We start from the raw sequence: 24,075 nt of genomic DNA, 5'->3' as shown, positions 1-24,075 counted from the left end.
TTTTACAATTCCTCGCGTGAAGGTTTTCTTCTGGATTTGTTTTTAAGCAACTTACCTGAAAATATACAGTTGTCCTTGTACTCTGCATTTTTGTACTATTCTGCATTTTTGTACGAGAAGGGTGTAATCCCCGGCTAAACTGACCAATTAATTAATTCAACGCCTGTGTCCTTCTGGGAGAGGAGACAGCGTTTTCCCACAATGGGCTCCATCTGTGTTTCAAGTTTCTAGAAATCTCATCCACAACGATTTACAGTACACATTCATCATTCCATTCATGTGCTTCCTCCTCTTGCGGGGAGCTAGCTTGTCCACTTATGAGATATGACCTTGGTTTATTGTTTTATTCATTTATCATTTACAGCAATGAAAATAAAAGAGCCCAAAAAGAGAAACGCTGGATGGGATCTTGTGCTCTCACTGGTGGCGAGTTTGAATTTGGGAAGGACATGTACTTTTTTGGGATGGTGGCACAGCAGGACCTACTGCCTTCCCGCCTCCATCCGCACTACGTTCCAGCAAGCAGGCCCGTGGTGAACTTGCCCAGCTGTAGTTAATCCAGTTGCAGGCGGGCCTGTTGCTATGAGATGTGAATGACAACTACAACTGTGTGGAGCGCTTGTCACCTCCAGGGGGTGGAGGAGTGGTGGCGTTCCTCATCAAAGGCACTCTGTGCCTGATCGAAGGACTGGACATTGGGAAAGAGGCAGATGGGAGGGGGAGCCACTGAGAACCAAAAGTCCTGCCCTTGCTGCCTACCCCGCAACCCCAATATTACTTACCTCCAGCCTGGATCACAACACAATCCTGAGGCTCCAGTGCCTGTCCTTCCGGCAGCAACCATTGCCTCCCCTTCTGTGCCACTGAACAGAAGGACTATAATTTTCCAGCCCCTCTGACAGCAGGACCTTCTGGTCCCTCCAACATGACTGGCAGTTTGAATGGTCCGTTGCATAAGCCACAGTGGGGCCCACCATGCCGGGCCTGGAAAATCCAGTCCTAGAGCTATTGGGCACCAATTGGCTGGTAGCTCTTGATAAGCGAGATCTCCACCCCCAAGATCTTGATTACAGGGAAGGCTCACTGTTGGCCTCACCATTGCCTGATTAATTTGGTGATTGGGAGGGCCTTCATAAAATTGGCAGTGCATGTCTCTCGCCAAATCTCCAGCCAGCAGGCAAGAGCCCTGGCATCTCACAAAATTCTGCTTGCTGGGAGGGAGGCACCTCATCTTTCAATTGAACGCACCTCATCTTTCAATTGGACGCTTTGCAGCCTTTCAGGCTGATTATTGAGTTCAACAATTTCAGACCGTAATCTCTGGCCCCCGTTCTTTTTCTTTGCCTGTTTAGGTTTCTTACTTATTTTCTCTTTCAGGCAGCAGAACAGTTGTCCTAGGCAGATCTTTTGTTTGTTTGCTCATTTTCTTCCTCCATCACCATTCCCTCTGACCCTGTATGACTAACTCTTCTCGCATTCAATCTCAATATCTATATTTCTAACTTCTCCCTGTTTTGATGAAGGGTCATCAACTTGAAATGTTAACTCTGCTCCTCTCTTCAAAGATGCTGCAAGACCTACTGAGTATTTCCAGCATTTTATATTTTTGTTATGTATAAGAGAGAGACTGAGTTGGTACAATATGATGTCTATTTAGCTGGACACAAATGTGTCAGAAAGCACAGATTCTGACGGACTACCTGGTCGTGCACTCAGATACTGCATGGACCAACTGACGGATGTGATCACGGACACCCTGTCCCTACTCCGTTCCGAGGTTCCCACCTGCTTCAGATGACCACCATCATACTGGTGCCAAAGAAGGACCAGGCAACGTGCCTCAATGACTACCAACCAGTGGCCTTGACACCTATCATGATGAAGTGCTTCGAGAGGTTGGTCATGAGACACATCAACTCCATACTCTCAGAATGCCTTAATCCACTGTAATTCGCATAGCACCACAACCAGTCCACAGCAGATGCTATCTCCCTGGCCCTACACTCATCCCTGAAGCATCTCAACAACACGGACTCCTACATCAGACTCCTATTTATTGACTACAGCTCCGCCTTCAACACCATAATCCCAGCTAAGCTCCGCCTTCAACACCATACTCTCAGCCAAGGTCATATCAAAACTCCAAAACCTAGGACTTGGCTCCTCCCTCTGCAACTGGATCCTCAACTTCCTGACCCATAGACCACAATCAGTAAGGATAAACAACAACACCTCCTCTACAATGGTCCTCAATACTGGGGCCCCACAAAGTTGCATACTTAGCTCCCTACGATACTCCCTACACACAAGTGACTGCATGGCAAAAGTTGGCTCCAACTCCATCTACAAGTTTGGAAATAACATAATCATAGTGGGACGGAACACAAACAATAAGGAGTCAGAGTACAGGAGGGAGATAGAGAACCTAGCACCATGGTGTAATGACAACAATCTCTCCCTCAATGTTAGGAAAATTAAGGAGCTGGTCATTGACTTCAGGAAGTGAAGTGTTGTACACACTCCTGCGTGTATCAATGGTGCCAAGGTGGAGATGGTTGACAGCTTCAAATTCCTAGGTATGCACATCACCAAAAATCTGTCCTGGTCCACCCACGTCGACGCTACGACCAAGAAAGCACAACAGCGCCTATACTTCCTCAGGAAACAAAGGAAATTCGGCATGCCCACATTGACTCTTATCATTCTTTACAAATGCAGCATAGAAAGCATCCTATCTGGTAGCATCACAGCCTGGTATGGCAACTGCTCGGCCCAAGTCCGCAAGAAACTACAGAGAGTTGTGAACACAGCCCAGTCCATCATGTGAACCTGCCTCCCGTACATTGACTCTGTCTACACCTCCCGTTGCTTTAGGAAAGCGGGCTCCATAATCAAAGACCCCTCCCACCCGGGTTATTCTCTCGTCCAACCTCTTCCCTCCGGCAGAAGATACAAAATTCTGAGAGCATGCACTAACAGACTCAAAAACAGCTTCTTGCCCGCTGTTACCAAACTCCTGAATGACCTTCTAATGGACTGAACTGATTTCTCCACTCATCTTTTCTACTGTGTATTATTTCACTCAGTATGTTTCACCTGATATCTGTGTCTAAGTATTTACATCTATCATATGTCCTATGTTTTTCATGTATGGAACGATCTGCCTGTACGTAGAACAATACTTTTCACTGTACCTTGGAACAAGTGACAAATCTAAATGTGATATTCAAAATCTGTATCTCACAAACCAACTGAGATGGCTTCTTTTCCTATTTATACCCCTTTTCAAAGATTTAAATGCAATTACAGTCCACACCATTTATACCTTCTATTATATTAGTAAGCTTAAATCAGAGAAATGGCAGTATTTATCATCACCACAGCATCTCTGGCAAAGGCACTGCTTTAAATGCACTAAAACCACTGGCTATTTTGACAGCTCACTTGCCGATTTTGTAAAAGCCAGTTATTTTTTAATGACTGCATATAATCGACATCTCGGGCGGGATTCTCCCGTACCCGGCGGGGCGGGGGGTCCCGGCGTAATGGAGTGGCGGGAACCACTCCGACGTCGGGCCGCCCCAAAGGTGCGGAGTCTCCGCACCTTTCGGGGCCAAACCCTCACCTTGAGGGGCTAGGCCCGCGCCGGAGCGGTCTCCGCTCCACCGGCTGGCAGGAAAGGCCTGTGGCACCACGCCAGCCGGGGCCGAAAGGTCTTCGTCGGGCGACGCATGTTCGCGCATGCGCGGGAGTGTCAGCGGCTGCTGACGTCATCCCCGCACATGCGCAGGGGAGGGGGTCTCTTCCGCCTCCGCCATAGTGAAGACCATGGTGAAGGCGGAAGAAAAGAGTGCCCCCCACGACACAGGCCCGCCCGCGGATCGGTGGGCCCCGATCACGGGCCAGGCCACCGTGGGGTCACCCCCCGGGGCCAGATCGCCCGCCCCCCCCCCACCCCCCGGAACCCGGAACCCGCCCGCGCCGCCTTGTCCCGCCGTTCAAAAGGTGGTTTAATCCACGCTGGCGGGACAGGCATTCCAGCAGCGGGACATCGGCCCAACGCGGGCTGGAGAATCGGCGGGGGTGGGCCCGCCGACCGGCAAGGCGCGATTCCTGCCCCCGCCAAATCTCTGGTGGCGGAGACTTCGGGATACAGCGGGGGCGGGATTCACGCCAGCCTCCGGCGATTCTCCGACCCGGCGGGGGGTCGGAGAATCCCACCCCTCATTACATAGAATGTACAACGCAGAAACAGACCATTCAGTTCAACTAACCTATGCCAGTCTTTATACTCCACACCAGCCTGCTCCAACCATACACCAGCTTCCTCCAACCATACACCAGCCTCCTCCAACCATACACCAGCCTCCTCCAACCATACACCAGCCTCCTCCAACCATACACCAGCCTCCTCCAACCATACACCAGCCTCCTCCAACCATACACCAGCCTCCTCCAACCATACACCAGCTTCCTCCAACCATACACCAGCCTCCTCCAACCATACACCAGCCTCCTCCAACCATACACCAGCCTCCTCCAACCATACACCAGCCTCCTCCAACCATACACCAGCCTCCACCAACCATACACCAGCCTCCTCCAACCATACACCACCTTTCTCCAACCATACACCAGCCTCCTCCAACCATACACCAGCCTCCTCCAACCATACACCAGCCTCCTCCAACCATACACCAGCCTCCTCCAACCATACACCAGCCTCCTCCAACCATACACCAGCTTCCTCCAACCATACACCAGCCTCCTCCAACCATACACCAGCCTCCTCCAACCATACACCAGCCTCCTCCAACCATACACCAGCCTCCTCCAACCATACACCAGCCACCTCCAACCATACACCAGCTTCCTCCAACTGTACACCAGCCTCCTCCAACCATACACCAGCCTCCTCCAACCATACACCAGCTTCCTCCAACCATACACCAGCCTCCTCCAACCATACACCAGCCTCCTCCAACCATACACCAGCCTCCTCCAACCATACACCAGCTTCCTCCAACCATACACCAGCCTCCTCCAACCATACACCAGCTTCCTCCAACCATACACCAGCCTCCTCCAACCATACACCAGCCTCCTCCAACCATACACCAGCCTCCTCCAACCATACACCAGCCTCCTCCAACCATACACCAGCCTCCTCCAACCATACACCAGCCTCCTCCAACCATACACCAGCTTCCTCCAACCATACACCAGCCTCCTCCAACCATACACCAGCTTCCTCCAACCATACACCAGCTTCCTCCAACCATACACCAGCCTCCTCCAACCATACACCAGCCTCCTCCAACCATACACCAGCTTCCTCCAACCATACACCAGCCTCCTCCAACCATACACCAGCCTCCTCCAACCATACACCAGCCTCCTCCAACCATACACCAGCCTCCTCCAACCATACACCAGCCTCCTCCAACCATACACCAGCTTCCTCCAACCATACACCAGCCTCCTCCAACCATACACCAGCCTCCTCCAACCATATACCACCTTTCTCCAACCATACACCAGCCTCCTCCAACCATACACCAGCCTCCTCCAACCATATACCACCTTTCTCCAACCATACACCAGCTTCCTCCAACCATACACCAGCCTCCTCCAACCATACACCAGCCTCCTCCAACCATACACCAGCCTCCTCCAACCATACACCAGCTTCCTCCAACCATACACCAGCCTCCTCCAACCATACACCAGCTTCCTCCAACCATACACCAGCCTCCTCCAACCATACACCAGCCTCCTCCAACCATACACCAGCCTCCTCCAACCATACACCAGCCTCCTCCAACCATACACCAGCCTCCTCCAACCATACACCAGCTTCCTCCAACCATACACCAGCCTCCTCCAACCATACACCAGCCTCCTCCAACCATATACCACCTTTCTCCAACCATACACCAGCCTCCTCCAACCATACACCAGCTTCCTCCAACCATACACCAGCCTCCTCCAACCATACACCAGCCTCCTCCAACCATACACCAGCCTCCTCCAACCATACACCAGCTTCCTCCAACCATACACCAGCCTCCTCCAACCATACACCAGCTTCCTCCAACCATACACCAGCCTCCTCCAACCATACACCAGCCTACTCCAACCATACACCAGCCTCCTCCAACCATACACCAGCCTCCTCCAACCATACACCAGCCACCTCCAACCATACACCAGCTTCCTCCAACTGTACACCAGCCTCCTCCAACCATACACCAGCAGGGCAGCACGTTAGCATTGTGGATAGCACAATTGCTTCACAGATCCATGGTCCCAGGTTCGATTTCGGCTTGGGTCATTGTCTGTGCGGAGTCTGCACGTCCTCCCCGTGTCTGCGTGGGTTTCCTCCGGGTGCTCCGGTTTCCTCCCACAGTCCAAAGATGTGCGGGTTAGGTGAATTGGCCAATGATAAATTGCCCTTAATGTCCAAATTGCCCTTGGTGTTGGGTGGAGGTGTTGAGTTTGGGTAGGGTGCTCTTTCCAAGAGCTGGTGCAGACTCAGTGGGGCCGAATGGCCTCCTTCTGCACTGTAGATTCAATGATAATCTATGATTAATCTAGGACAAAGGTTCGGCACAACATCGTGGGCCGAAGGGCCTGTTCTGTGCTGTATTTTCTATGTTCTATGTTCTATGTTATACACCAGCCTCCTCCAACCATACACCAACTTCCTCCAACCATACACCAGCTTCCTCCAACCATACACCAGCCTCCTCCAACCATACACCAGCCTCCTCCAACCATACACCAGCTTCCTCCAACCATACACCAGCCTCCTCCAACCATACACCAGCTTCCTCCAACCATACACCAGCCTCCTCCAACCATACATCAGCTTCCTCCAACCATACACCAGCTTCCTCCAACCATACACCAGCCTCCTCCAACCATACACCAGCTTCCTCCAACTGTACACCAGCTTCCTCCAACCATACACCAGCCTCCTCCAACCATATACCACCTTTCTCCAACCAGACACCAGCCTCCTCCAACCATACACCAGCCTCCTCCAACTGTACACCAGCCTCCTCCAACCATACACCAGCTTCCTCCAACTGTACACCAGCCTCCTCCAACCATACACCAGCCTCCTCCAACCATACACCAGCCTCCTCCAACCATACACCAGCCTCCTCCAACCATACACCAGCCTCCTCCAACCATACACCAGCCTCCTCCAACCATACACCAGCTTCCTCCAACCATACACCAGCTTCCTCCAACCATACACCAGCCTCCTCCAACCATTCACCAGCCTCCTCCAACCATACACCAGCCTCCTCCAACCATACACCAGCCTCCTCCAACCATTCACCAGCTTCCTCCAACCATACACCAGCCTCCTCCAACCATACACCAGCCTCCTCCAACCATACACCAACTTCCTCCAACCATACACCAGCCTCCTCCAACCATACACCAGCCTCCTCCAACCATACACCAGCCTCCTCCAACCATACACCAGCCTCCTCCAACCATACACCAGCCTCCTCCAACCATACACCAGCCTCCTCCAACCATACACCAGCCTCCTCCAACCATACACCAGCTTCCTCCAACCATACACCAGGCTCCTCCAACCATACACCAGCCTCCTCCAACCATACACCAGCCTCCTCCAACCATACACCAGCCTCCTCCAACCATACACCAGCTTCCTCCAACCATACACCAGCCTCCTCCAACCATACACCAGCCTCCTCCAACCATACACCAGCTTCCTCCAACCATACACCAGCCTCCTCCAACCATACACCAGCCTCCTCCAACCATACACCAGCCTCCTCCAACCGTACACCAGCCTCTTCCAACCATACACCAGCTTCCTCCAACTGTACACCAGCCTCCTCCAACCATACACCAGCCTCCTCCAACCATACACCAGCCTCCTCCAACCATACACCAGCCTCCTCCAACCATACACCAGCTTCCTCCAACTGTACACCAGCTTCCTCCAACCATACTTCACCTCACCCCACCAACAAATCCTTCCATTACTTTCTCCCTCACAGAATGATGGAATGGTTGAATTACAGAGGAAGCCATTCAGCCTCTTGTATCTGTGCTGGCCCTCCAAAGGAGCATTTCACCTAGTATCATTCCCTTGCCTCTTCCTCATAGCCCTGCACATGTCTCCTTCTCAAATCCAATTTCCGCTTGATTTGATTTGATTTGATTTTGATTTGATTTATTGTCACATGTACTGAAGTGCAGTGAAAAGTACTGTACGTGCCTGCTGACCATAACGTTGCTCTCGAGCATGATGACGCTGGGTCGCATGCACAATGTCTTTTCACGTGATTCCAGGTTTGGGCACGCAGCTGCACGTTCAGTGTAAAATTCGGACCCATGGTTGTGAGCAAACTCAGCATAACTTTTAATTGCTCTTTCTTTTCTTTGTATTGGCTACTGCAGGAGCATCCGATGCCTTCGGAATATCATTCATTGGAACTTGATAACCACTTTCATACTGAGGAATTCCATGTGGTTTGTGCTGCAAATGGTTGATCATCAGATACATGAGAACAATGAGGTAAACTCTTAGAGTAGAATCCAGGCCATCATTGGCTTAAGTTCATAATTGGCTGGCAATGTGTAACTGGGCAATACAGACCAGGAGGTTTGTACGTCTGTTCCATTGCTGCTATGTACTGAATTAGCTGATCTCAGCAGGGGTCAGGAATGGGATTACCGCAATTGGTGTCATCACTTGGTTAGAAAAGGAAAAATGTAACCATCCAGCATTCCCACCCCAAGCGATATGCACTGACCTGTCCTGGAAAAATGTGATAGCTTAGGTATAGGATGATAATATGATTGGGTTCATCTTCACAACCTCAAATAGATTGCCAATTTTAATTGTTCAGACTCATCGACCTGAATTTTCACAATGTGGGACGCGGTCTCTGGCTTATCCAAATCACCGGGGGGGCTGGGGGGTGGTTATGGAAGCAGATTTAAATTTGCACATCTGTCATTCACTGAGGAAACTGCACTTATTGGGCGTGATTTCACTTCCAAGTGTCACATCGGGCGCGACGTCCCAATGTACGGGCCGGCGGAACCGCGGCCCGTATTTAATGGCACTTAGAAAATTAATCCCCCACGAGCTTCACCGCGGTACTGGCTGTCCTGCCAGCTGACTTGCCGGAACCAAGCCTGACAGCTCCCGCTAACAAGGGGGAGCTGCTCATAAATGCTCCTTCCCTCCAAACTCACTCCCAGACAGCACACTACCATGGCACCACGTAGACCTGCTCCACGCCTTGGGGGCGCCGATCTGGCCAGGCTGCTGGATGCCGTGAAGGTGAGACTGGACACCCTGTTCTCCCAAGAGTGGTCAGAGGACCAGCAACCGGTCCACCAGTGCCACCTGGGAGGCAGTGGCAGTGACCGTCAGTTCGGACAGCGAGACCAGGAGGACCGCTGTTCCATTTGGGAAGAAGACCAATAAGCTCCACCGGGCTGCAAGGGTAAGATAACACCAGCCATCAGTTCCCGCCTGCCATCCGCCTGACCTCCCGCACCCCCCCCCCCCCCCCCCCACCCCCCACCCCAACAAGTCGGCAGCTGGCACATTGCAGCATATCACCGCACCCCCCCCACCCCACAAGGGTTGAACATTCAGGGAGTGGAACCCCGTCCTGTTTAAGAAAGGCACTCCCTGATGCCCCGGTGTGCGCAAATGACAAACAATGCCTGGACACCATGGGCCGTCACTGGTGTCTCCCCCTGGGTTCCTCCTCAGCTTGATGTGCAGCAGCCCCCTGCAGATGGTTTGCCACCTCCAGCCTGCGCGACACTGTTGCCGCCTTCTCCACGGTGCCACCAGGGCTGCAAAGGCCACCACTGCAGGGTCAACAACACCATCCATCTTGGTTGCTGGAAGGAATTGGAGAAGAAGGTCGACCAACAATCAGTTAGGGTTTCCGCCCTGGGACTCTCATATTCCCTCCCGCCTTCGCCCCAGACTGCCATTCACCAAGCAAGCAGTACTAGAGGACACTCACCCCCAAGATTCCAGACCGTAGACCTCTGCCCAGAATATTAGGGAGACCATGATCAGGTCTCCTCCCCTGGTCCACACACTAACCCCATGGTTGCGGTGATATTCCTCTGGCCACAGCAGGAGCCCCAAGACTCCAGACCGTAGACCCCTTTTGGGGATAGGGACAGCAGCAGCAAAGAAAATTGCAGCCAGTTTTGTAGCCAAAAGCAGGAGCACACAGAAAACACAACCTGTAGCCACTTGGGTATATTTTAGTTTATTAACAGTTCCTTTGCACAAAAAAGACAAAGCAAGGTGAAAAATGATTTCTAAGACAAGAAACAAGCAACACAATGAAGTAACCAACTGTACACAGTTGCAAAGGAGACAAACTACACACAACAGCATGAAACAGCGAACAAGCAATAAGACAGCGAGCACACAGCCCCCAGTTAGCCACAGTAGTATCCGAGTCACACCTCACTGTTCTCTTTCTTAGCTCAGAGTAAGGCACCCCTCACCGCCCTTCAGTCCGGCAGCAAGGAAACTGAGCTACATTGCCTCCTCCCCGACCAAAGAGGCAGAAGGGCAGCAAAGGGTGAACAGAATTAAGCCTGCAATCAGTTTGATGCTTAAAGCAGGAGCTACACAGAAAACACAACCTGCAGCAACTGGAGAGCTGAGGACCGCAGACCATCATCAACAATACCTTGGTACAAACTGTTCAGACTGCTGCAGTAATATCCGAGTCACTCCCCCTCGTTCACTTCCTTAGCTCGGAGAAAGGAACCCCTCTCCCCTTCAATTCATGAAATGTGGGTGTCTCTGGTTTGTTATTGCCCTTCCCTGAGCGCATTTAAGATTCAACCACGTTCAACCACATTGCTGTAGATCCGGAGTCACATGTAGGCCAGACCAGGTAAGGATGACAGATTACCCTCCCTAAAGGACATCAGTGAACCAAATGGGTTTTTACAACAGTCGACAATGGTTTCATGGTCATCATTAAACTTTTAATTCCAGATTTTTTAAAAATTGAATTCAAATTTCACCATCTATCAAGGTGGGACTCTGGGTCTCTGGATTACTAGTCCAGAGGTAGTATCAGTACAGCACCTCCCCCTGCCCCCCTCTCCCCCGCCCCCCTCCTCCCTCCCTCCAGCACTGCAGAGGTGCCAGATACCCCAGGCCACAGAAGCAGAAGAGGCAGCAGCAAACAAAGACTAGGCCTTCTTTTTTGCCAGCCATAAGCAGGAGCACACAGAAAACAGCCGACAGCCACTCAAAAGCTGTGACTTGCTCACAATTCCTCATTAGCAGTAGCCTTCAGATGTGCAGCCAGAGGCTACTCACAGCCCAAGGGAGTTAAACACACCTCCAGCACATAAGCACGAACAGGGCGCTATCCTGGAAGTGTTTGGTAGGACAGACAGGCAGCAGCTGTAATTTCCCCAGGTATGGGTATGCACAATAATGGAGGATGGCCCTACAGACGCTGAACCCCTCATCCCCTTAGCCCAGGGATGACATAGAACATAGAACAGTACAGCACAGAACAGGCCCTTCGGCCCTCAATGTTATGCCGAGCATTGTCCGAAACCAAGATCAAGCCATCCCACTCCCTGTCATTCTGGTGTGCTCCATGTGCTTGAAAGTTCCTAAAGTGTCCGACTCCACTATCACAGCAGGCAGTCCATTCCACATCAGAACTACTCTCTGAGTCAAGAACCTACCTCGGACATCCCTCCTATATCTCCCACCCTGAATTTTAGTTATGCCCCCTTGTAACAGCTACATCCACCCGAGGAAATAGTCTCTGAACGTCCACTCTATCTATCCCCCTCACTATCTTATAAATCTCTGTTAAGTCGCCTCTCATCCTCCTCCGCTCCAAAGAGAAAAGCCCTAGCTCCCTCAACCTTTCCTCATAAGACCTATCCTGCAAACCAGGCAGCATCCTGGTAAATCTCCTTTGCACCCTTTCCAATGCTTCCACATCTTTTCTATAATGAGGTGACCAGAACTGCACACAATACTCCAAATGTGGTCTCACCAGGGTCATGTATAGTTGCAGCATAACCCCGCGACTCTTAAACTCAAGCCCCCTGTTAATAAACGCTAACACACTATAAGCCTTCTTCACGGCTCTATCCACTTGAGTGGCAACCTTCAGAGATCTGTGGACATGAACCCCAAGATCTCTCTGTTCCTCCACATTCCTCAAAACCCTGCCGTTGACCCTGCTTCAAATTTTTTCTACCAAAATGCATCACCTCACACTTATCAGGGTTAAACTCCATCTGCCATTTTTCGGCCCAGCTCTGCATCCTATCAATGTCTCTTTGCAGCCTACAACAGTCCTCCACCTCATCCACTACTCCACCAATCTTGGTGTCATCAGCAAATTTACTGACCCATCCTTCAGCCCCCTCCTCCAAGTCATTGATAAAAATCACAAATAGCAGAGGGCCCATCGCTGATCCCTGTGGTACACCGCTGGTAACTGGTTTCCAGTCTGAAAATTTTCCATCCACCACCACCCTCTGTCTTCTATGTGATAGCCAGTTACTTATCCAATTGGCCAAATTTCCCTCTGTCCCACACCTCCTTACTTTCTTCATGAGCCGACCATGGTGAACCTTATCAAACGCCTTACTAAAATCCATGTATACGACATCAACTGCTCTACCTTCATCTACACACTTAGTTACCTCCTCAAAGAATTCAATCAAATTTGTGAGGCAAGACCTACCCTTCACAAATCCGTGTTGACTAACCCGGATTAAGCTGCATCTTTCCAAATGGTCATAAATCCTATCCTTCAGGATCTTTTCCATTATCTTCCCGACCACCGAAGTAAGATTAACCGGCCTATAATTACTAGGGTCATTCCTATTCCCTTTCTTGAACAGAGGAACAACATTCGCCACTCTCCAGTCCTCTGGCACTATCCCCGTGGACAGCGAGGACCCAAAGATCAAAGCCAAAGGCTCTGCAATCTCATCTCTTGCCTCCCAAAGAATCCTTGGATATATCCCCTCTGGCCCAATGGACTTGTCGACCCTCAGGTTTTTCAAAATTTCGAATACATCCTTCCTCAGAACATCTACCTCCTCCAGCCTACCCGCCTGTATCACACTCTCATCCTCAAAAACATGGCCCCTCTCCTTTGTGAACACTGAAGAAAAGTATTCATTCAACGCCTCTCCTACTTCTTCTGACTCCATGCATAAGTTACCACTACTGTCGTTGACCGGCCCTACCCTCACCCTGGTCATTCTTTTATTTCTAACATAAGAGTAAAAAGCCTTGGGGTTTTCCTTGATCCGACCCACCAAGGACGTCTCATGCCCCCTCCTAGCTCTCCTGAGCCCTTTTTTCAGCTTGTTCCTTGCTACCTTGTAACTCTCAAGCGACCCTACTGAACCTTGTTTTCTCATCCTTACATACTCTTCCTTTTTCCTCTTGACAAGACATTCAACCTCTTTTATGAACCATGGTTCCCTCACACGACCATTTCCTCCATGCCTGACAGGAACATGCCTATCAAGGACACGCAGTATTCGTTCCTTGAACAAGCTCCACTTTTCATTTGTGCCTTTCCCAGACAGTTTCTGTTCCCATCTTATGCTTCCTAATTCTTGCCTAATCGCATCATAATTACCCCTCCCCCAATTATAAACCTTGCCCTGCCATATGGCCCTATCCCTCTCCATTGCAATAGTGAAAGACACCGAATTGTGGTCACTATCTCCAAAGTGCTCTCCCAAACAAATCTAACACTTGGCCCGGTTCATTACCCAGTACCAAATCCAATGTGGCCCCCCCTCTTGTCGGACCCGCGTCGCCCGGCGAAGACCTTTTGGCCCCGGCTGGCGTGGTGCCAAAGGCCTTTCCTGCCAGCCGGTGGAGCGGAAACCGCTCCGGCGCGGGCCTAGCCCCTTAAGGTGAGGGCTTGACCCCTAAAGGTGTGGAGACTTCCGTACATTTGGGGCGGCCCGACGCCGGAGTGGTTCCTGCCACTCCATCACGCCGGGCCCCCCGCCCTGCAGGGTAGGGGAGAATCCCGCCCATTGTGTCAGGAAATCCTCCTGCACACACTGTACAAAAACTACCCCATCCGAACTGTTCTACCTATAGTGGTTCCAATCAATATTTGGAAAGTTAAAGTCACCCATGACAACTACCCTGAGACCTCCACACCTATCCATAATCTGTTTTGCAATTTCTTCCTCCACATCTCTATTACTATTTGGGGGCCTACAGAAAACTCCTAACAATGTGACCGCTCCTTTCCTATTTCTAACTTCGGCCCATATTACCTCAGTAGGCAGATCCTGACCACCAACCTAAGATGTCCACCCCCACCTGTCTCACCCTGAGGAGTTCCCCTTCCCCACACACCCCCATGCACTGGGGAAGCAATTCCTCTGCCCCTGGGCTGCATGCCGGGAAATGGAAATGGCTGCTCACCTCCTCAGGTCACCTCAGCAGCTATTGCGCTAGCTTCATGTTTTTAAATAGGAGTGCTAAATAATACCTAGGCAATTTCTCGCTGGTTAGTTCCCAGGTGGCCGTTAGAAAGGGCTTTCATCACAGTTATGAGGATCCGGAACCCGCCAATGGGAGTAGACCTGTTAGATCGTGAACCGATTCGCGCCCAGCCCAGTTCTCGATTTAACCGGCGCACCCTGATCTGCTGCAGCCGTTAAATCGTGCCCATTGTAACGCACAAAGACTCCGAGAGACGAATAGAGTGAAGTCGATGAGGCTTTATTAAGCGTGACTGTTCCCCTGCAGTTCAGTAGCAGACTGGCCTGCGGGGGAGGACTCTTGGTTCTTATACTCCGCCTTCAGGGCGGAGCTAGAGGTCAACGGCCAACCAGGAACCGGGATCTGTCAGCCAATGACATCACGGCTTCACAGTCCCACATGACCCCTAATGCATACTACCACATTCACCCCTTGTTAAAAATGAACCCGGCGGGGTGATGCTTCGCATGGTGGTAAGGGTTTACAAGGCTGGTCCTGGGAGGAAAACTTTCGCATGTCATTACAGTATGTACAAGGTTTTTTTTTGTTTCGAACTATTTACAGTAATCGTCAGGAGAAAAAGACAAAATGTTCTCGTTAAAAGTCCACATATTGTAGTGTTAGATCGACGCCACGTATCGGTCGGGCGGTCTGGTCGTCCGTGTCGATCGCCTCGGCCCCGGTGGTGGTGGTGGTGCTTGTTCCGGTGTTGTCGTCTCCGGGAGCCTTACGGTTTCAGCTTCGGCTTCACTACTGGTCGGGCCTGGGAGGAGGACCGATCCTCCTGGGAAGGGGGCGCTCGCGGGGTGCGCCGGTGGCAGGGAGGGGGTGATTGGTGTCGGGGGGGTGTGTGTGTTGCCGGCGGGCGCCAGATCTCGCAGGGAGACCGTGTCCTGTCGGCCGTCGGGGTACTCCACGTAAGCGTACTGCGGGTTCGCATGAAGGAGGTGAACCCTCTCGACCAACGGGTCCGACTTGTGCGCCCGCACATGTTTTCGGAGCAAGATGGGTCCTGGGGCCGCCAGCCAGGTCGGCAGCGACGTTCCAGAGGAGGACTTCCTGGGGAAGACAAGGAGGCGCTCATGAGGCGTTTGGTTAGTGCTAGTACACAGTAGTGACCGGATGGAGTGGAGAGTGTCCGGGAGGACCTCCTGCCACCGTGAAACTGGGAGGTCCCTGGACCGTAGGGCCAGTAGGACGGTCTTCCAGACAGTGCCGTTCTCCCTCTCTACTTGCCCGTTTCCCCGGGGGTTGTAGCTGGTCGTCCTGCTCGAGGCTATACCGTTGCTGAGCAGGAACTGGCGCAGCTCGTCACTCATGAAGGAGGACCCCCTGTCACTGTGGACGTATGCGGGGCAACCGAACAGTGTGAATATGGTGTTCAGGGCTTTAATGACTGTGGCCGCAGTCATGTCAGGGCAGGGGATGGCGAATGGGAAGCGGGAGTACTCGTCCACCACATTAAGGAAGTATGTGTTGCGGTCGGTGGAGGGGAGGGGTCCTTTGAAATCCAGACTAAGGCGTTCAAAGGGGCGGGAAGCCTTAATCAGGTGCGTACCATCCGGCCTGAAAAAGTGCGGTTTGCACTCTGCGCAGATTTGGCTCCAATGTCACACAGCTTCCACTATGGCTTGGGCTTCCTTTTCCACTGAGGAGTGGCAGATTTCTGAAGCGTGGAGGGTTCGGGAGAAAAAGGCCACGGGTCTGCCCGCTTGGTTAAGGGTGGTCACTAGAGCTACATCGGAGGCGTCGCTCTCGACCTGGAAGGGGAGGGACTCGTCGGTGGCGCGCATCGTGGCCTTTGCGATATCCGCTTTGATGCGGCTGAAGGCCTGGCAAGCCTCTGTCGACAGAGGGAAGGTCGTGGTCTGTATTAGGGGGCGGGCCTTGTCTGCATACTGGGGGACCCACTGGGCGTAGTATGAAAAGAACCCCAGGCAGCGTTTTAGGGCTTTTGAGCAGTGCGGGAGGGGAAATTCCATGAGGGGGCGCATACGTTCGGGGTCGGGGCCTATTATCCCATTGTGCACTACGTAGCCCAGGATGGCTAGCCGGTTTGTGCTAAAAACGCACTTGTCCTCGTTATACGTGAGGTTCAAGGCTTTAGCGGTCTGGAGGAATTTTTGGAGGTTGGCGTCGTGGTCCTGCTGATCGTGGCCGCAGATGGTTACATTGTCGAGATACGGGAACGGGGCCCGCAACCCGTGTTGATCAACCATTCGGTCCATCTCTCGTTGGAAGACCGAGACCCCGTTTGTGACGCCAAATGGGACCCTTAGGAAGTGGTATAATCGCCCGTCTGCCTCGAAGGCTGTGTACTTGCGGTCACTTGGGCGGATGGGGAGCTGATGGTAGGCGGACTTGAGGTCCACGGTGGAGAAGATCTTATATTGGGCAATCCGATTGACCATGTCGGATATGCGGGGGAGAAGGTACGCATCTAGCTGTGTGTACCTGTTGATGGTCTGGCTATAGTCTATGACCATCCTTTGCTTCTCCCCTGTCTTTACTACTACCACCTGTGCTCTCCAGGGACTATTGCTGGTCTGGATTATGCCTTGCTTCAGTAGCCGCTGGACTTCGGACCGAATGAAGGTCCGGTCCTGGGCGCTGTACCGTCTGCTCCTAGTGGCGACGGGTTTGCAATCCGGGGTGAGGTTTGCAAACAAGGATGGGGGCTCAACCTTGAGGGTTGTGAGGCCGCAGATAGTGAGTGGGGGTATTGGGCCGCCGAATTTGAAGGTTAGGCTCTGCAGATTGCACTGGAAGTCTAATCCCAGTAATGTGGGGGCGCAGAGTTGGGGAAGGACGTAGAGCCTGTAGTTTTTGAACTCCCTCCCTTGCACCGTTAGGGTAACTATGCAGAAGCCTTTGATCTGTACGGAGTGGGATCTTGCAGCTAGGGAAATCTTTTGTGCGCTGGGACGGATGGTCAAAGAACAGCGTCTTACCGTGTCGGGGTGGATAAAGCTCTCCGTGCTCCCGGAGTCGACCAGGCATGGTGTCTCGTGCCCGTTTATCAGCACCATTGTCGTCGTCGTCTGGAGCGTCCGGGGCCGAGCTTGGTCCAGCATCATTGAAGCCAGACGTGATCGTAATGTTTGAGCGTCTTCTTCGAACCCCGTGGAGCCGTCGACACTGGGGTCCGTTGTTGCCGTCCAAGATGGCGGCGGGGGTGAACAAGATGGCTGCCCCCATGCATCGCACATGGCTGGGGGGTCACAAGATGGCGGCGGGGGTGGACAAAATGGCCGCCCCCATGCGTCGCACAGGTCTGGGGTGGTCCAAGATGGCGGCGCCCCTCCTCCCCTCGTGGTGGCCGGGACCCAAAATGGCGGCGCCTGCGGGTCGCACATGGGGCGCTGGGGGGGTTGGGGAGCGTTAGGAACACGCAGGACTCCCTCTTCTCTGAGGACAGCGGTGGCCGGGACCCAAAGTGGTTGCACCTGCGGGTCGTACATGGGGCGCGGGGGGGGGTTGGGGAGCATTCGAGACGCGCAGAACTCCCTCTTCTCCGGGGACAGCGGTGGTCGGGACCCAAAGTGGTTGCGCCTGCGGGTCGTACATGGGGCGCTGGGGGGGTTGGGGAGCGTAAAAGGCTTGCAGGGCTCCTTGTTCTCCTGGGACAGCGGCGATCTCCCGGGACCGGCACACAGCCGCGAAATGGCCCTTTTTCCCGCAGCTCTTACAGATCGCTGCGCGGGCCGGGCAGCGCTGCCGGGGGTGTTTAGCCTGGCCGCAGAAATAGCAGCGGGCTCCCCCAGTGTGACTTGGCGTCTGAGTCGGGGGGGGGGGGGGTGGGTTTGTCGTGACGGGTGCGTACGGAGCCCAATGGGCTGCCGCGCGGTCGGGGCCGTAGGCGCGGGCGTTTCACGCGGCCACGTCCAGGGAGGCTGCTAGGGCCCGTGCCTCTGAGAGTCCTAGCGACTCTTTTTCTAAAAGTCTTTGGCGGATTTGGGAGGAGTTCATACCTGCCACAAAAGCATCGCGCATTAACATGTCCGTGTGTTCATTTGCGTTCACCGGCGGGCAGCTGCAGGCCCGTCCCAAAATTAGTAGCGCGGCGTAGAATTCGTCTATCGATTCTCCGGGACTTTGCCGTCTCATTGCGAGTTGATAGCGAGCGTAGATCTGGTTTACTGGGCGAACATAGATGCTTTTTAGTGCTGCGAACGCCGTCTGGAAATCCTCTGCGTCTTCGATGAGAGAGAAAATCTCCGTGCTTAACCTCGAGTGCAGGACCTGTAGTTTTTGGTCTTCTGTGACCCGGCCGGGGGCCGTTCTGAGGTAGGCCTCGAAACAAGTCTGCCAGTGCTTGAAAGCTGCTGCTGCGTTCGCTGCGTGGGGGCTGATCCTCAGGCATTCCGGGATGATCCTGAGCTCCATAGTCCTTTAGGCACGCTTAATAAATTGTAGCGCACAAAGACTCCGAGAGACGAATAGAGTGAAGTCGATGAGGCTTTATTAAGCGTGACTGTTCCCCCGCAGTTCAGTAGCAGACTGGCCTGCGGGGGAGGACTCCTGGTTCTTATACTCCGCCTTCAGGGCGGAGCTAGAGGTCAACGGCCAACCAGGACCCGGGATCTGTCAGCCAATGACATCACGGCTTCACAGTCCCACATGACCCCTAATGCATACTACCACACCCATTAAAACACAGCTGGCTTCAGTCAGATCGAATTTTCACCAGCGGGATGTCCAAAACACCAAAATGTGCATTTTGGATCTGAACAATTAAAGTTAGTAGAATTCTTTGGAGATGTAGGATATTCTTTTGGATAGGTCCAGGGATGGGGAGGTCAGATGCCGTTTTGAAAAATGTGCTCTTTGCACAAATCAAGTACTCTTTGAGAGAGGTAGATTTTCCTTGGGAGAGGTGGTGTCCTCTGGGATGTGGACATAAACGTGCATAAAAGTGGGTAAACTCATTGGAACTGTCAAGCTGAGTGGAACTGTCAAATTCATAGAATTATAGAATTTACAGTGCAGAAGGAGGCCATTAGGCCCATCAAGTCTGCAGCGGCCCTTGGAAAAAGCACCCTATTTAAGCCCACTCCTCCACCCTATCCCCGTAACCCAGTAACCCCACCTAACCTTTTTGGACACTGAGGGCAATTTATCAAGGCCAATCCACCTATCTTGCACATCTTTGGACCAGTCCGCAAGTATTTTAAAAAATCAAAGCTTGCTTTTTCACTGTCTGTTTACATAGGCTTGTGGGTTATCATGATAGGATTAGTGCTTCATGGCTGATATCACACCTGTCATTATCACATTGGATTGCCTGTCAGTTCATAATATTATTGACAGTCCCAAATGATAAAGTATTTGTTATAGGCCTGTGAGTACAAATGTCTATTGTTACATGGGATGAAGTGATTGTCAGAATTTAAATGGAATGAATGGGTTTTATCAATGAAGAGTTTTTTTTAAATTAAAGAATGTATCAATAGACAATTAGAACTTTATTTTATTCCCTCTCAGCATGAGTCCTGAGGCCTGCCCATAGTGGATACTGGGTAAGTTGGCATGTAGGGTGTAAGGGGCGTGGTTTGGGAAGAGTTTGCACTAAGTTTACATCGGGGTTATAAAGCACCATGAGGTTGGGTGGAGGGGCGTAGGTTGACATGGACAGTATGGGAATGCTGTGGGTTGGTAAAGGGACATAGATTGATATGGGGGATGGGTGTGATGCATGAGGTGGCATGGGCTGGCATGAATGGGGCATGGAGAGGTTGTGGGAGGTGAGGAAGGTGTGGGCTGGAGGATTGTTTTATTGCTTTGCAGCTGGAACAAAGTGTCAAATCACCAAGGCTGGTCTTTTGCACAGCCTTCCTCCACACCTGGCAGCCCCTGCCTGCCTCCAAACTGTTTCTGGGGACCATGGGCCTGACTCCCTGTCAACACTTGCCTGCCCAGAATTAAAATTGATAATTTTATCCAGAATAGTGCTTGGAGATCCAGGAATTTTCTCGACAAAAATTCAGTCTACCTTTTGTGCTTCATGCTGGGAAAATTGGATAAATACTTGAAGGAAAGATGCAGGGCTACAGAATAGTGCAATGGGGTCAGTTTGCTCAAGTGCACACAGGATGGACTGAATGGCCTCCTGTGGTTCTATGGTTACAACAGTGAGTACACTTTGAAATTAAAAGTACTTCAGCGGTTATAAATGTGATATAAGATGGTGTAGCGCTGTGAAAGATGTTATGTAAAACCCAAAATAATGCTGGGTATACAAAAAGAACAAAAAATGCTGGAAATACTCAAGGCAGCATCTGTGAAGATGGAAACTAAGTTAATGTTAAGTTGGTTTCTCTTTGCACAGATGCTGCCTCACCCGCCATTTCTAGCATTTCTTTGTTTTGTGTTTGGATTTTATATTATGTAAAATGCAAGGGCGAGATTTTCCCAGAAAGAGGCAAAGGCCGATTGCGGGCAAGAAAAGCGTCGTTGAAGACACTGATAACAATGGCAGCTGGCAGCTTTCTCTACTGTGTAGTCCAGCATATGAATCCAACCCCTCGCCCCCCCCCCCAAAATGGCCTCAGTGCTGTCCTACGGTGCTGGTGACAATGCCCTGGTATGACCCTCTTCCCTCCTGAGCGATGCATTCACTTGAGTTCTCCAGGGAGGTCTGCTCGCCAGGTGCACGCTTCGGGAGACCAGGCATGATTCGCGCCATTCTACTCTCACGCCGTCGTGAATGGATTTTCTGACAGAGTGGGTGATTCAGGCGTGGAGGCCTGATAATGATATGTTGATGAATGTAAATGATGTTCCCAACGTTGAACATCGGGAAATACCCGTCACTGATGGGTGGAAGGTACAATTGCATCACACATTTATGTCGACGTAAAACACAATTTGGCTGTTTTCGTGATATTTTCCACTCCCACCGCTAAACGCGCCTGAGGCAATCGGGAGTGGAACATCCCAGCCTGGCACAACATCCAGTCTTCTTCTACACTCAGCCCAGGCTTGCAACTAGCCTTCTCCTGACTGAGCCTGGCCTGGCAGCCAGCTTCCTCCCCCACCCAGCCCAGCCCAGCACGACATGACAGACAGCCTCATGCCCAACTGCGAGGCCACCATTTATTACCCAGCCTAAATTGCCCTTGAGAAGGTGGTGCTGAGCTGCCTTCTTGAACCTCTGCAGTCTGTGTGGTGTAGGTACACCCACAACGCTGTTCAGGAGCGAGTTCCAGGATTTTGACCCAATGACAGCGAAGAAACAGCAATACATTTCCAAATCAGAATGGTGAGTAACCTGGAGTGGGATTTCTCGGGGTGGTGTTCCCATGTGTCTGCTATCCTTGTCCTTCTAGATGGTAGTGTCGTGGGTTTGGACGGTGCTATCTAAGGAGCCTTAGTGCGTTCCTGCAGTGCATTTTGTAGATGACACACACTGGAGAGAGTGAATAGTTGTGGATGGGGTGCCAGCAGGCTGATTTGTCCTGAATGATGTTCAGCTTCTTGAGTGTTGTTGGACCTGCACTCATACAAGCAAGAAGGACTATTCCATCGCACTCCTGACTTGTGCCTTGTTGTTGGTGGACAGGCTTTGGGTAATCAGCAGGTGAGTTACTCACAGGATTCCCAGCATCTGGCCTGCTCTTGTAACCACAGTATTAATATCATAGAATCATAGAATTTACAGTGCAGAAGGAGGCCATTCGGCCCATCGAGCATGCACCGGCCCTTGGAAAGAGCACGCTTCTTAAGCCCACACCTCCACCCTATCCCCGTCGCCTGTGATCCCAGCTAACATTTTTGGACACTCAGGACAATTTAGAATGACCAATCCACCTAACCTGCGCATCTTTGGACTGTGGGAGGAAACCAGAGCACCCGGACACGGGGAGAACGTGCAGGCTCCGCATACACAGTGACCCAAGCCAGGAATCGAACCTGGGACCTGGAGCTGTGAAGCATCTGTGCTAACCACTGTGCTACTATGGCTCGTTCAGTTCTGTTTCTAGTCAATGGTAACCCCCACGAAATATACAGTGAGGAAATCGGTGATGGTAATGCCATTGAATGTCAAGAGAAGATGATTAGATTCTCTCTTGTTGGAGCTGGTCATTGCCTGGCACTTCTGTGGCATGAATGTTACTTGCCACTTGTCAGCACAACCTGTATATTGTCCAGGTCTTGCTGCATTTGGACATGAACTGCTTCAGTATCTGAGGAGTCGCAAGTGGTGCTGAAAATTGGGCAATCATAGAATGCCTACCATGCAGAAGGAGGCCATTTGGCCCATCGAGTCTGCACCAAACCTTCAAAAGAACACCCCACCTAGGCCCAATCCACCCCCATCCCCATCCTGCAACCCTACCTAACCTTTGAACATTAAGGGACAATTTAGCATGGCCAATGCACATAACCGGCACATTTTATACTGTGGGAGGAAACCAGAGCATCTGATGAAAACTCATGCAGACACGGGGAGAATGCGCAAAATCCACACAGACAGTCGCCCAAGGTCGAACTCGAACCCATCCCTGGTGCTGTTAGGCAGCAGTGCTATCCGCTGCCAACATCAGCAAACATTCCCACTTCTGGCCTAATGATGAATGGAAGGTCATTGATGAAGCAGCTGAAGATTGTTAGGCCCAGGACACTACTCTGAGGAACACCTGCGCTAGCACAGATTATTGACCTCCAACATCTTCCTTTGCACCAGGTATGACCCCATTGATTTCCATTAAATCCAGTTTTGAGACGACTCCTTGATGTCAAGGGAAGTCTCTCTCACCTCACTGACTTCTGTAGTTCAGCTCTTTTGTCCATGTTTGAACCAAGGCTGTAAAGAGATTAGGAGCTGAGTGACCCTGGCAGAACCCAAACTGAGCGTCAGTGAGCAGGTTTTGGAAGTAAGTGCCACTTGATAGCACTTTGATGACCCCTCCGATCACTTTACCGATGATTGAGAGTAGGCTGACAGGGTGAAAATTGGCCAGGTTAGATTTGTCCTGTCTTTTGTATAAAGGACAATTTTCCACATTGTCGGGTAGATGCAAATGTTGTAGCTGTACTGGAACAGTTTGGCTTGGGGTGCGGCAGGTTCTGGAGTACAAGCCTTCAGTACTATTGCCGGAATATGGTCAGGGCACATACCCTTTGCAGTATCCAGTACCTTCAGCCCTTTCTTGATATTACGTGGGGTGAATCAACTTGGCTGAAGACTGACATCTGTGATGCTGGCGTCCTCTGGAGAAGACCGAGACGGATCCACTTGCAACATTTGAAGATTGTTGCAAACATTACAGCCTTATCTTTTGCACAGACGTGCTAGGCTCCTCAATCATTGGGGGTGGGGAAATTTGTGGTGCCTCCTCCTTCAGTGGGTTGTTTAATTGTCCACCTCCATTCATGTCTGGATATGACAGATCTGCAGAGTATGGATTTGATCCGTTGGTTGTGGATTTGCTCAGCTCTGTCTGTCACATGCTGCATATGCTGTTTGGCATGCAAGTGGGCCCTTGTAATAGCTTTGCAAGATTGACAGTTAATTT

At 51.6% G+C, this 24,075-nt stretch overlaps 1 protein-coding gene across 3 annotated transcripts in view; it reads left to right on the top strand.

Moving 5' to 3' along the window:
• The window catches only part of LOC140385748 (corticotropin-releasing factor receptor 2), a 391,042-nt gene that overhangs the window by 296,453 nt on the left and 70,514 nt on the right, over positions 1 to 24,075 (top strand). For 2 of the 3 annotated variants that reach the window (XM_072468214.1, XM_072468215.1), the window contains one exon: positions 8,452 to 8,569. In XM_072468214.1, the coding sequence (XP_072324315.1) occupies positions 8,452 to 8,569 (118 nt within the window). Of the gene's footprint in view, positions 1 to 1,798; positions 1,896 to 8,451; positions 8,570 to 24,075 lie in introns of those variants that run through there. The other variant, XM_072468216.1, reaches the window with a different exon arrangement.

Source organism: Scyliorhinus torazame, chromosome 11, assembly GCF_047496885.1.
Source record: "Scyliorhinus torazame isolate Kashiwa2021f chromosome 11, sScyTor2.1, whole genome shotgun sequence".
In the NCBI taxonomy this organism is placed as follows: domain Eukaryota; kingdom Metazoa; phylum Chordata; class Chondrichthyes; order Carcharhiniformes; family Scyliorhinidae; genus Scyliorhinus; species Scyliorhinus torazame.
The sequence above is the reverse complement of the archived record's forward strand: the minus strand, read 5'-3'. Positions and strand labels throughout refer to the sequence as shown.